The 14,316-nt window shown below is 40.4% G+C and overlaps 1 protein-coding gene across 34 annotated transcripts in view; it reads right to left on the minus strand.

The window, feature by feature from the left end:
* The window catches only part of LOC134225499 (patronin), a 303,747-nt gene that overhangs the window by 52,696 nt on the left and 236,735 nt on the right, over nucleotides 1-14,316 (minus strand). For 16 of the 34 annotated variants that reach the window (XM_062705624.1, XM_062705621.1, XM_062705629.1 and 13 more), the window contains 3 exons: nucleotides 11,690-11,842; nucleotides 11,058-11,159; nucleotides 10,489-10,635 (listed from right to left, as the gene is read on the minus strand). The exons of 2 other annotated variants lie outside the window; for them this stretch is intronic. In XM_062705624.1, coding sequence (XP_062561608.1) covers nucleotides 10,489-10,635; nucleotides 11,058-11,159; nucleotides 11,690-11,842 — 402 coding nt within the window. The remainder of the gene's footprint in view (nucleotides 1-10,488; nucleotides 10,636-11,057; nucleotides 11,160-11,689; nucleotides 11,843-14,316) is intronic. 16 more of the 34 variants (XM_062705639.1, XM_062705635.1, XM_062705631.1 and 13 more) reach the window with 7 other exon arrangements.

Consider the following 14,316-nt stretch of genomic DNA (forward strand, 5'->3'; position numbering starts at 1 on the left):
GGCTGAGCTGCGTGGTTTTGAATTTTTAGTTTTGTCGTAAAATGGGGGTTGGGGACGTACGTGCTAAAACCATGGTTTTGGTACTTTTTGAAGCGAAAACATTTTTCGGGAAATGAGCGAAACGATGCGATTCTGCATGAAAAACTTGAGCGCGATGTTCTCCTTGCAGAATCGCAAGGCAGTTAGTGCGTGCATAAGGCTTCGATGATTGAGATTTGATCATAATTCTTTCGACACTGGTTAGCATCGAGAAGTCAACGCGATCTAGGTAGCCCAACCCTAGTAAGGTAGCCTACTGAAGATTCTACAGTTACCAAAAAAGGCAAAAGTAGAGCAAATAAATGGATTCAGCGGAAACAGCCCGGCAACGAATAAACGACAACGATTGGAAAGTCGTATCTTGGAACGTAAGAACTTTGAATGAACTCGCACGTGTTGAGCATCTGTCTTGTAGGCTATAGAAGGTCAAGGCGAACGTGGCAGCAATCCAGGAAATACAATTCCAATCAATACGGGAAATACATAACCGGAAAACGATAATTCCGCAAACACTTCATTCAAGTACCACATCGACTATACTGCCGCTAACCGCAAGTCGAGCACATCTGTATATGGGCGCCATATACAGATGTGCTCGACTTGCGGTTAGCGGCAGTATAGCGGCGACGACAGAGCGGAACGTGGAGTTGACTAATCTGGTGGAAACCGATAAGCGACCGTATTTGCGTGTTAAAAATAAAAGGCAAATTCTTCAACTACAGCCTGATCAACATCTATGCCCCAACAACGATAAAGCTCGATGCCGTGAAGAATTCGTTTTAAGAGAGCCTCGAAAATTCCTAAAATGCTGCCAAGAAATGGATGCTAGTGGCTCGTAGCCGTTGCAAGAGAGAACGGTACAGTGCAGTATTGTAGCAAGGGTAGAAGTGAAACGACGAATCCACCACAGAAAAGGTAGCACGAAGAAAGTGTGGTAGATGAAATGATAGAAATTATATGCGAAGGTTTTACGCGACTATCAATGGTACGCGGCATAAGCCTGCACCAGTGCTCGCTATGAGCAATTATCGAGGGGGAAATTTGCTGACAAAAAAATTATGGTGGGTGACTGCTAGGTGCAAGGAGCACCCCGAAGATTTATTGAACGGTAAAACAAAGGTATATTAAGGTCACGATGTGTCAGTCGAACCATCCCTTGAGCACGACGACACACCACATCGTCCCTGACGCCAAATGACCGGATGAGCAGCTGACATTCTTTGATTATGATTATTCCCTGATTTCCGAATCATAATCCCCTTCCATCCTTGAATATTGTAAACCGAACCTCGAGTCACTACGAGTACGTTGGCTTCTACCCCTCTTTTACTAACTTCATAATAAAATGATATTGATTGAACACAGGGCCGGATTTAGCCGGAAGGGGGTCCCGGGGCCGACAGCTTGTGGGGGCCCCAAAATGCACAAAAACGGTTGGTTTTGGTACATAAGATTTGTGGGGGCCCGGGGCCATTATGGATTATTATGGATTACTAGCTTTATGTACCCGGCCTTGCTCGGAGTTGCCAGTTTAATTCGCAGTTTTTTTCACCATCGGAATTGGAATAGGTCAAAAGGATAATTGTGTTTTCTTATTGATATTTCATCATTTGATTAAAAGAAGGTAGATTACATTTGAAAACATTGACTGATTTTGAAAATGGGATCAAACCCAAAATCGCTTTATTCCGGGCAAACGTCTATTTCTAAAGAAGGAAAAACATACACCGATGCCTTATTCCGGAAAACGTCTATTTTAAAGAAATGATCACATTTACCGTCCAGAAGGAAACACTTTAATCATTGCTTTTCTCTGGGCAAACCATGATTTCGATGAAGTGTTGAGTTGATCGATCCCTGTCATCTTCGCCTTCTTAAGAAAAGAATGTTTGTTCCAAATTTGGTTGAAATCGGGCAAGGGTACAGAAGTTATGCTGGAACATTGGATCATTGCATACCTTGCTTTTATTTATTAATCTTGAATCATTATCATATAATTATCATACCTTTTAAAATTTGGAATAAAGGTTACTCGATTATGGATCACTATGCAATTTGATCATTCATAATCATCAATCATTAATCATATCGATCGTTAATCATTAACCATACACATAGTGTGTCAACATTTAATCACGATCGGTAATCGTTAATCATACTCCAACGGTTTTTTTCATCTATTATTCATAATCGTTAATTATTGTCAAGAATGAATTTAATCATTAATCATTATCAGTCATCATTTTCAAAAATTATAATTCATTAATCATAATCTTTAATCATAGAGTTGAATGATTTAATCATTTAATCTGCTTAGAATTGGTCCTGGGGGTCAGGAGTTACACTGAATTGCCCGTTTTCTAAAGACAACCGCTTTCCTTTACCCTTCCTCTTTTCTCAACGGCCATTTCACCCCTTTGTTATCTTCTCCTAGGGATAGAAAATGTGTGTACCAAATTTGGTTGAAATCGGTACAGGGATTCAGAAGTTACAGTAAATTGAACAATACCCCTCCCTCCAGACCCCTCCCCCTTGTCCAAATTACCCTCCCATACGATCGGCTCCTCATAGTGAATATGTGTACAAAATTTGATTGAAATTGGTCCTGGGGGTTGGGAGTTACACTGAGTTTCTCGTTTTCCAAAGACAACACCTCCCCCTATACCCTCCCTTTTTTCCTAATGACCATCCCATCCCCTTTGTTATCTTTTCCTTATGATGTAGAATGTGTGTACCAAATTTGGTTGAAATCGGTACAGGGGTTCATAATTTACTTTGAATTGCCCGTTTTCTAAACAAAACCTCTCCCTCCAGCCCCCTCCTCCTTTCCAAAATCCTCTCCCATATGATTGCCTCCTCGTAGTGAATATGTGAACAACATTTGGTTGAAATCGGTCCTGGGAGTTGAAAGTTACACAGAATTGTTCGTTTTCTGAACAAAACCCCTCCCACCACCCTTCCCCCTTTTCTACATGACCATCCCTTCCCTTTGTTAACTTCGTTCGAGGGAAGAGAATGTCTGTACCAAATTTGGTTGAAATCGGTCCTGGGAGTTGAAAGTTACACAGAATTGTTCGTTTTCTGAACAAAACCCCCCCCCCACCCCTCCCCTTTTCTACATGACCATCCCACCCCTTTGTTAACTTCCTCTGAGGATAGAGAATGTCTGTACCAAATTTGGTTGAAATCGGTCCTGGGAGTTGAAAGTTACACAGAATTGTTCGTTTTCTGAACAAAACCCTCCCACCACCCCTCCCCTTCTCTACATGACCATCCCACCCCTTTGTTAACTTCCTCTGAGGATAGAGAATGTCTGTACCAAATTTGGTTGAAATCGGCCAAGTGGTTCAGAAGTAGTTAGCGAACATACATACATAGATTGGTTTTTATATATATAGAAGATGATTGTTTTTGGTCGGGTCGTTCTTCACCAGGTAAATATTCCAGATGGCTAGCGCGTCAGTCTAGATGTGCTAAGGGTGGAGGGCCCGGGTTCAATTCCCGTCTTTGACAGATTTTTTTTTTTGTATGGTTGCTGAGGTTGTCGAAGTATACAGCATTTCACTTCTCGATGGGGAAGTGTAAAATTAGATGCAATATAGACCAGTTCTTATTTTCTCGTGACCCGAGACCTAATGCAAGGGCCTGCCGTTTACTTAATACAATCTGTGCATATGTCGCAAATTATGGCAAACTGTACACGAAACTAATGCGAGATTGCAATAAAATGATGCAATCTCTGGCTGGGTGTAGAACAATTTTTATTTTTTTTCGTCATTTTTAGTCCAAACTTTTATAAATCTTTATTCACCACAACCAAAATCGTATGGAAAAACGTCCCCCGATAGAACATTTTATAATTACACTTACGTAAAAAAGGAAAGCCTCAGAGATACTGATTTCTTTAAACAAACATCGTGAACATGATGGACATTGTCGACGACGCTCAAGGTGTGGAACAACCAACGCTGGATGAGGTTAAGAAGTCTCTAAATGAGCTGAAAAATAGTAAAACTGCTGCGAAGGACGGTCGAGCATCGCAAACTTGGAAGTGGGTAGCTACATCGATAACAATATTTTTTTTTTAAATGGGAGGACAAAAAGCTGCCTACTGGCTAGTTGGATAGCCTTATATGCCCGATCTACAAGAAAGAGCACATACTAGAGTGTGCCAAATACAGAGGGATCACGCTTCTGAGCTCGGCGTACAAAATTCTGTCGCGTATTTTGTTCAACACACTAAGACCACTTGAGGAGTCCTTCGTCGGCAAATACCAGACAGGATTCGTGACGACGGATCCGATTGTTTAGCCTGCAGTACTACCCAGTGAAAACAAACGAGCTGTGTCAAACAGTGTCTGAATATGGTTTTCCGGCGGAATTGAATAGGCTGATACATGCAATGCATTGTTTCTTTATCCAATGCCAAAAGTAAGCAACATTGACGCTTATCAAATTGCCCCAATTAGCGAATGGCATTCGCTAGTTGGGGTGCGGTCCAACGATTATTGTATTCAGATTGCACACGAAGTAACAACCTCGTTTATGGCCTTAACCCTTATGTGACCGGCTGGGTACCCGGGTACCTTTTCGGAATTCAATTCACGATATCTAAATGATTTTTCATAGCAAAACGTTGAAACTCTGTCAGATCCGCAATAATGACGATTAAAATCAATTGTAGGGGTTAACGGATGTTTTGATCAAGAAGGGGTGGAGGAAGGGGTTCCGACCTTTATTTACCCTTTAACTGGTACCCAACGAAACTAAAATGCTTGTATTTTACGCAACTTTCAACCGGTTTCAACAGTTTTAGGCTCATGCGATTCCGAATTGTCTTATTTATTGTGTTGTTGTTGGGTTGGATCGGTCCAGTCACGCTGATGTCCGGGAAATCTGGATTTCTTAGGGACATGGCCTGATTCGGTAACACTTACCTTGGATTTCGGTATCAAACTTCTTGAAATTTCCACAGCAAGTTGATATGATTATCTTGGGCCCATCAGACGTGTGAACATTCGAGTGGCCTTTTCAGAAAAGGTTCCCAGAGAGGTCATAAGCATGTTTCAATGGAACCCCAACAATATGGGTGTTGAACTTCTTGAAATTGCATCACCAGATTGCTTCTTACTGTTTTAGAGCAACCAGACCAGACGTGGTGACCTCAGAGATTTAGTTCCAGGACAAGTTACCCGTGGGGGATACACATTCCAATACATTTCAAGCATAATGGATCTCATTTATTTATTTTATTTTCTCAGACTAAGACCAGAGTGGCCTGTGCAGTACATAAGAGTCTTCTCCATTCAGCTCGGTCTATAGCTGCACGTCGCCAACCACGCAGTCTGGAGGCTCCGTAAATCGTCCTTCACGTGACCAATTCGCCTGGCTCGCTTTGCACCTCGCCTTCTTGTACCCGTTGAAACAGGTTCCCAGAGGCGTCGAGACAGGTCATAAGCATTTTTTAATGGAACCCCAAGAATATGGGAATCAATCTTCTAGCGCCTTGTTTCTCATCTTATTTTTTTTCTCTAGCTTACCACTCATTGATCTCTGTGACCCCAGTGGTCTTCCGGAAGTTCTGGAACACTCGGAGAACTGGTCGATTCTTCCCATGTGCCTCAGTAAAATGCGACTATTTCTAATCACTCAGTCATTGACTCCAGGTGACCAGTAACAGGTCCTCTGGGAGGACATCCGGAACATCTGGAGCAGTGTTCATGTTTAGCAATATGAGGGCAGAAGTAAGTGGTCCTCCGGATGTTCCGGATCATCCAAAGAATTTGCCGATTCCGATAATTTGTCTTACAAAACTGCGATATTTTAAAAATTGAGTGTTGTAGGCATGAGCGAACAAAATCAATACAATGACTCGTACATTTCGACGGCCACTAAGTGATTCCTCGAAAGTTCTGGAACATCCGAAGAAATGGACAGTTGAACAAGTTCGTCGTTTGAAGCTACGATTTTTATAAATCGATTGTTGACGTAATGTGAGAGCAAAATCAATGCATAGAATACTCATCGACTCCGAATGGCCAATATGTGTCCCTCCAGAAGTTTCAGAACATCCGGAGAATTGGAAAATTCTGGAATTCTGTCCTAGAAAACCACGGCTTTAAATATCCCTTATTACTGAGGTGAACTGGGCTGAAAACCTCAATAATAAAGAAAGAAAAAAAGATCCTTTATTGTAGCATCGTGAGAGAGAAAATATTGCAAGGACAACAAAATGAACCAGAATGGACATCAAGTGGTCCTATGAAAGTTCTGGGGCACACAGAGTAGTGACCAAATCGGTAATCGTCCTAGACTGCTCTGACTTTTTATACACCATTTGCGCTAGCAACGTTGTTGATTGCGCGGCCGGTAATAAAATTAATCAGTTCAGTGCGTGATCTCTCATGTTTCGGACAGCATAACGATGGGTTCAATCCCAGGTCCGTTCCATTCTCCTACTTTGTTTCTTTCTCTTCATTTCTCATGTTCTAGCAATCACTAGAACTGGAAATGGACTTCCATAACATGTCCATTACTAGTCCTATACCTTCAGCCAAGGATGTTATCGATCGTTTAGTAATTTGCGTTCGATCATTTAGTAGTTTATCAATAACTCATTCCAGAAGCTGAATTTCAAAATGTGTTGTATGGTGGACTTCTAGTGCGAAGGTTTATCTACAACTTTGCCGAATGGTTTGCTGTTGGAATTCAACTAATAACGGAGTTATAGCGCTAGTTGCAGTAGCTTTAACTAAATGATTGGAATTTTGTTATCATTTAGTCTAAGTTACTGAAACTATAGCTATAACTCCGTTACTAGTAGAATTCAAACAACGAACCATTTGGCAGAGTTGTAGAAAAACCTTCGCACTACAAGTCCACCATACAACACGTTTTGAAATTCAGCTTCTGGAATGAGTTATTGACAAACTACTAAATGATCGAACGCAAATTACTAAATGATCGATAGCATCCTTGCCTTCAACTTGAGTATTCTAACAGTAATCTGCTAGAATTGGAAATGAACTATAGAGCTCGTTTCCTACATCCAATTAGAAATTCCATCAGTTACCTTCTCCTACCTATCACATTGGCCGCTCGTTATCCAAGACGGACGGAGACGGACGGAGAGGCAGAGTCTCCAACCTAACCCAGAAATTCCAACAAATTCCGCATGAACTCGTGACAAGTGCAGAGGTATATTCGGCTTGCAGTGGGCGGCCCCTTCCCCTCCTGCATTCTGACGTGGCAGGCGCACGACCAAACAAATGAGATCACCTAGTACTTGTACATTGAAGATGTGTGCTAGTCCCAAGCAAACATCTGTTGGTTCCCTGTGCAAGAACAGCTGATCTGGTCATAATGGAGTGGCAACTACGAGCAGTCAATCAAGCTCAAGCTCAACATTTGCTCTAGCAACGTTGTTGGCCGTAGAAGGGAACCCCCTCACAAAGAACAACAAATACTAGAGTTCCCTCTCTACACCACGGCAGGCTACTGACTGATACTTCTACCAGTAGCTGCAGTTCTCTTTATTCAACAATAGGTATCTACAATACATCCATAACAATATTCCTTAATCTACCCAAGAGCAACTACAACCAACTGGCGCCTACCTCCTATCCATCTTCGATCTACAGCGAAGCGTCGCACACTACCTGATATTCCAACAAACGTGAGAGTCAAATTCCACTAAATGGTCCTCCGGAATTCCGGTACATCCAGAGTAAAGGACAAATTTTAAAATTCGTCCTCAAAAAGTAGCAACTGGTTCACGAAACAATTTTTGTATCAAAATGAGAGCAATATCTTTGCTAATACTGTGAGTTTTGTGAGTTTTTATAAATAAAAGATTGAAATAGGATAGAAGAAACTGATTAGACAAGCCAGTTTCTCCATCGAGTGAGGGAGCGAATATAGTAATAGAACTCTAGATTTTTTTCATACAAATTATACAGAGCGTAACAAAATTGCATAAGTACTTACGTAATAAGTATACAGCTCCTGAGGAAAATTCGGTGTAGCATTTCGGTCAGCATTAGCAAAAATGAGAAAGTGTTCCTGATATTGTTCTACAAATCACATCACTTTTCGTAGTTAATTCAGATTGCTTTAATAAACGATTCCTGAAAACTTCTGGAAGAATTCCCGGAGGAATTCCTGGAGAAACTTCCGGAGGAACTCTCGGAGGAATTCCTTGAGGAACTCCCGGGGGAAATCCTTGAGGAACTTCCGAAGGAATTCCTAGAGGACCCCGGAAGAACTCCCGGAGGAATTCCTGGAGGAACTCCTGGAGGAATTTCTGGAGGAACTTCCGGAGGAATTTCTGGAGGAACTTCCGGAGGAACTTCCGGAGGAACTTCCGGAGGAATTCCTGGAGGAACAGCTGTTTAGGACGAATTTCCGGAATTGATCACTTCTCCGACTGTAATCTTTTGGTGGACAACTTGGTGATCACCGGGGGGAGGGTCAATGAGTGGTCCTTACATTGATTATACATTCATCTTGCTAGGAAATCGATTTCAGAACCTTTGAACCTTTGTTTATAAGGACTCATGAAGTCATGACGCTTGAAATAATTTCAAAAAGTCTGATATCCATATTGATGATGTTCCATTGAAAAATGTTTAGGCCACCTATGACCCCTCGAGGAACCTGCTCTGGAATCGCCAATTGAAGGTTTGCATTTCTGCTGGACCCAAAACAAAAAAGATCAATCTGCTGATGAAATTTCAAGAAGTTTGAAACCCATATTGCAGATTACCTACCGAAATCAACGAACAAAATCATCTAAGTAGGACATGTCCCTGGAAATCCGGATTTCCTGGTATGCAAAGTGGCTGGATCGGTCCATCCCGATAACGGCTTGATGGAAGAAGAAGTTTTAAATCGAATGAGCCCAAAATTATGTAGATTGGTTAAAAATTGCCCGAGATATAAGCATTTTAGTTTTGTGGGTACCCGGGTTGGCTTAATTTGTCGGCCACACAACGGTTAAATGGATTGCACTTTCGAATTTATCGCTCAGCATTGTACTCAAGGGCGAAATTAGAAAATCTGGCGTGCAGGAACGGCACTATCATTGCATGGTCGCATATGCTGCTGGCTTTGGTCTCATTGGAATCGATCACAGGAGGACACTACTGCCGTAATCTGAAAAAGTGACGTTTTTACCATTTTCCGAAAATGGTGTTAACGAGTAGTGAAAGTAGTAGAAAAATGGAAAACTAGTATGTTGTAATTTGGCGTATACGTCATTTTTTCAGATTACGGCAGAGTAGTGGAGGCTTTTGTCGGCGACGACAAGACAAGACGAAGTACATGGTTGCGGGTAGAGATAGAGGTGTTTTGACCTAGTGATTGAGGTAATATAAACACAAGTAAATAAAAATTGAAAAAAAGCTTTAGTGTAAAAGTGCGCAGAAGTAGGAGCCGCGTAAAATAAGAAACTCTCACGGTAGATCTAATAGGATCCAATTATTCATTTCTGCTTTAAAACTCCACATCCTTCCAAATGCTTTAAAGAATAGGGTAATTCGCCAAATGTTGAACGGCTAATTTTTTCGCCTATTGTTGAACCCACGTGCATTTCTTATGAAAGTTCAACAATAGGCGACAAAATTAGCTGTTCAACATTTGGCAGTTTCCCCTATTCAGAAAGCACGATGAACTCAGACATGAAGGTTAACGATCGCGTTTTAACTTTTATTTCCTACCAGTAGACCCGACGAACTTCGTTTCGCCTCAAATTGATTTATTTTCTGCTAAGTTCTTGAGTTATGCAGAAATTTCTGCTTTATTTGTATGGGAACCCCCTTTTCAAAGGAGGGATGGGTCTCGAACCATCTTAAGAACCTTCCCCGGCCCCAAAAACCTCTGCAAACAAATTTTTCACGCCAATCGGTTCAGTAGTTTCGGAATCTATAAGGTTCAGACGGGCCCTCCTTAGCCGTGCGGTAAGACGCGCGGCTACAAAGCAAGACCATGCTGAGGGTGGTTGGGTTCGATTCCCGGTGCCGGCCTAGGCTATTTTAGGATTGGAAATTGTCTCGACCTCTCTGGGCATAAAAGTATCATCGTGTTAGCCTCATGATATACGAATGCAAAAATGTTAACTTGGCTTAGAAACCTCGCAGTTAATAACAGTGGAAGTGCTTAATGAACACTAAGCTGCGAGGCGGCTCTGTCCCAGTGTGGGGATGTAATGCCAATAAGAAGAAGAAGAAGGTTCAAACAGTCCGAAAATCATTTTTATGTATATAGATTTTTGGTTTTTGATAATGTGCAGAAATGGAACATGAGAAATGTGTGTCAGATACGAAGTAGTTAATCGATGTACATATTACAACTTATTGAGTGGAAATATCAACTTTAAATGCATCGTAATATGTGAATTATGGTTATTCCGAGTTACACACGCAATGCCAATGGTCGTGAGTTCCGACTTACCTGATTCAGGAGGTTCGCAATCTGTTGGGCATGCAATAACTGCTGGGCCTGGAGGGTTTGCGCTTGGATTTGAGTCTGCTGCTGGGTGAGACGCTGAATGTCGGCCTGGATATCGTGCAGGTTGGAGTTCATTTTTGATATACTTTGCTGTTTTGTGTTTTTTTTTTGGTTTGAGGTTATTGATATTTTGTGATTTGATGGTGGTTCGAGGACGAAGCGTTTCATTTCAATGTGGGATGGCGGTCGGATGGATTTGGATCGTATTGAGATTTTTTTTGGTTTTGGAGCAATGGAATGAAACATGAAACGGGAACAAGCATACGAGAAGAAGAAAGCGAAAGGATGCGGTTATTAGAGACAGTGGCCATGTTATTCGAATCATTTTTTTTTTCACATGATTAAATGGTTCTGATTAAATTCGTTTTCATCACTCTAGCAAACTTGGGTTAAATCACTAAAAACTTGCTAGAAAATATGCTTGGAAAATTGTTAGCAAGCTTACAAACGCAAAAACGAACTCAAAGACTTATTTTCACAAAATAATAAGGGCTAGTAAAAATATTAATTACTTGATACTGTTCCAAGTCCATGTTCTCCAAATCTGGCGTTTTCTTCGGTTCGATGATTTGTGCATTCCACTTCGACTCGTATTTACTCTGATCATCTAGATCCTGTTACGAAAGACAATTGATCATCGTGTAAAAATATATGGCATAAAAAGAGAAGCGATATCGTATCGCTGCAAAACTAAGCTTAAGCCTAAGCTATTTGAACTAAGCGTCATGCATTTTTTTTTCTTATCATAAATAGGCAACGAAATCTTCACTAAGCAAACAATAGAAGCGCCAATAAGTTAACGAAGAACGAACGAAAAGATGTTTCGCAAACAAAATTAAGCTTAATCACAAGGGTTAGGTGAAAATACCGTTTTAAGATTAGTCCAAATTGAAATTTTTCAAAAATTGGTCGAAAGTTGTTAAATCAACAATAAGCAGCTGACTTTTATTTTTCAATCTTCATTAAATGTAAAAATATTTTAATCAGTTGCTTATTGTGGAAAGAAATTTAGGCTGTGACAAAATTCGGTCATTTTTTCTAACCCCTTGAAGGTTCAAATTCCAGTAAACTGAAGCGAAGCGAGTGGAGGTAAGCGGGAAGCACGTGATAGGAAATGGGAAAGATTTGCCATCGGAACCATTACCTTCAGAGAACACGGTCGTTCGGCACGGTCTACGGTGCTGGTGGTAGTAGTGGTAGCAGTAATACTGTCCTCCATCACCATTGTCGTCGATGCATTCTCGGGGGACTCTTTGGAAGCGTCTGACTCCGACATGCTGCCGCCACCCTTGCCCTGCTAGGGGATGGTTTTGGTGTGATGACGTGTGGTGTGGTGGAATTCCCGTTTTCCCGCGATTTTAGTTGGTGGTGGTGCAGAGTTGGTTGGGATTTGGGATTCATTCGCATTGTACAATTGGTTTGTCGACATTGAATGGCAGTGAGACGTAATACATATGTACACAGGGCGTTGTAATCCACAGGAGTAAATGCCATCACCACATTGGAGGTACGATTTGTTTGGAATGAATATAGAAAGTAGTAAAAATGTCCTTAGTAAACTACATAATACTATAAATCGACATACGCATCAAGTATATGTATTAAACTTATATGCAATAGCACTAAATGAATAATTTCATATTGTTTCAATCCTACAGTTGAAAAACGTGAAATGTGAATATATTTAGAGATGTCATGATATGTAAATTATTCTCTTTGTAAAACGTGCAAACGGATTTGTTAGGAAAAACACTAGTGTACTACTAGAATAAATGAAATTTATATTCAGTAACTCAAGCATTCACTTGGTCCCCAATAGTTTTATATAATGTTCTGGTGAAGGATTAAGCACATTTTTTTACATAAGGGCTACCAGACCCTCCTTTTTTTCAATTCATCACTAGGCATCTCAATAGTCGGATCTACCCTGTCAAGTACTAGCAAGGTTTCATTGCACTTCTCGAAAAACAACATTGCAATGTTGCAATGAAACAGCTACATTAGTGCCACTTTAAAACATTTAGTGTTCATACATCGAACGTTTTCCAATATGGAACCATATACAATTGGACAACATTTAGAACTAAAATTAGGTTATTCTAACTAAAATTAAATTATTCAACGACTCAGTATTAGAGTATCGGGAGATATTCTCGCCAAGACTCGTTTTCACAAAACTCACGACTTAGGAAACAATTTCTTAACAGTTTAAAATGCAGTTTGTTGAAAACTAAAGAATTATGCGGTGATGTTGCAGGTTTAAGGTGAAGCGTTGTGACACTCAAATTGCTATGTGTTTGTATCATAAAAATCATCAACCATGGATTTGTAGTGGTGGAAACTTTCAATACCAATTCAGTAAGCATACACGTGGGATTCATTTTTTGTTAACATCCGACAACAGTAAACATTGCACGCATTCGGAAGAATTCAGCCCAACTTAGAAACAGTATCAATCTATACAGTCTAAGTATGGGATTAACTGATGGAATTTGCCAGAAAAGCATCAGTTTTTCTTTGGTTTAGGTGAATATTTATGAATTATGTTTTCACGATGCTGGCTGTTTATGTTTACATCCTCAACCGTTGTTGCCAGCTGCTCAAACGCACCAATAGCAAAATCATTTTTGCTCCGATTTTTCAATTTTGAAATGCACCCCAAAACAGAATCAATAAGATATTATTATAGCATCAATACATAATGCGTTAGGAAAAGATTGATTAATTAAATCGATATTTTACATGTTTCCGCTATGATTTCACAATAGTTCATATCGACATCACTGTCTGCTGCTGATCAATGATTGCTTGCATACGACGCTACCGACGACGTGCAGATTGTTGAAGCCGGCGACGTCGTTGGCATAATGCGTTACTGGGGGGAATTTTTTCACTTTGTTCACTTGCTTATATATCTTCCCTAAATTAGCGCTATGTGGTAATATCATCATATCCCCGCATAGATTGAACTTAGAAGTAAGTCCAGATTTACTTTTTTAGTGAGAAGATGGTCAGCTATGTAGGCAATATATGAATTAAATTTGTCTGTGCATATCGGGGTGGGTGGGGTGGTTGATTGTTTGACTGTGTTGGTAAGCCGCAAGGCAGCCATTCTGAATGACATGTCATGAAGCCTTAAATGAGTGTACTTGAAGCGGGGACTATTTGTCCAGTTGAGTATAGAAATCGGTACATAAACAATATTTTTTCCATTCCGACCACTGACAAGAGTACTTGTCGTTACCCTATCACTAATTACATAGTTTGTCTACTTCTTATTATTGCATTGCACAATGTTCGATGGGTGCTTCAAAGCGGCACTACTGTAGTATCCACAATCGCATATGAATAGGAAATTCAGCAAAGATGGGACTGATATGCGATTATAGGCTGTGTAGCTGTTTCATTGCAGCTCGGTATGACGTTTGTGATGATTGCATTCTGAGATGAGTTAGATTAAGTTTCAATGTTCCTGAAGGGGTTCAATATTTATGTTGGACAAAATTATTCCCACTACCACTTCTCTCTTATGGGCCAGTTGGTAAGGGCGATGACAAATTCAGCGACAGGTGGCAAGAGCGCGAATTAGAATCCCGCTCGAAGAGAGTAACAAAATTGTGTTCCATTTGAATATAAAAATATAATAACAATATAATATAAAAAAATACAAACAGAATTAGAAAAAATGTCATCTTTTTGTTTTCCTGTTTTCAAAATAAGCATTTATTCAGCATTTCGGATGCTGAATAAATGCTACTCAGCAAAAGTACT

The sequence above is a fragment of the Armigeres subalbatus genome, chromosome 3 (assembly GCF_024139115.2).
Source record: "Armigeres subalbatus isolate Guangzhou_Male chromosome 3, GZ_Asu_2, whole genome shotgun sequence".
Classification (NCBI taxonomy): domain Eukaryota; kingdom Metazoa; phylum Arthropoda; class Insecta; order Diptera; family Culicidae; genus Armigeres; species Armigeres subalbatus.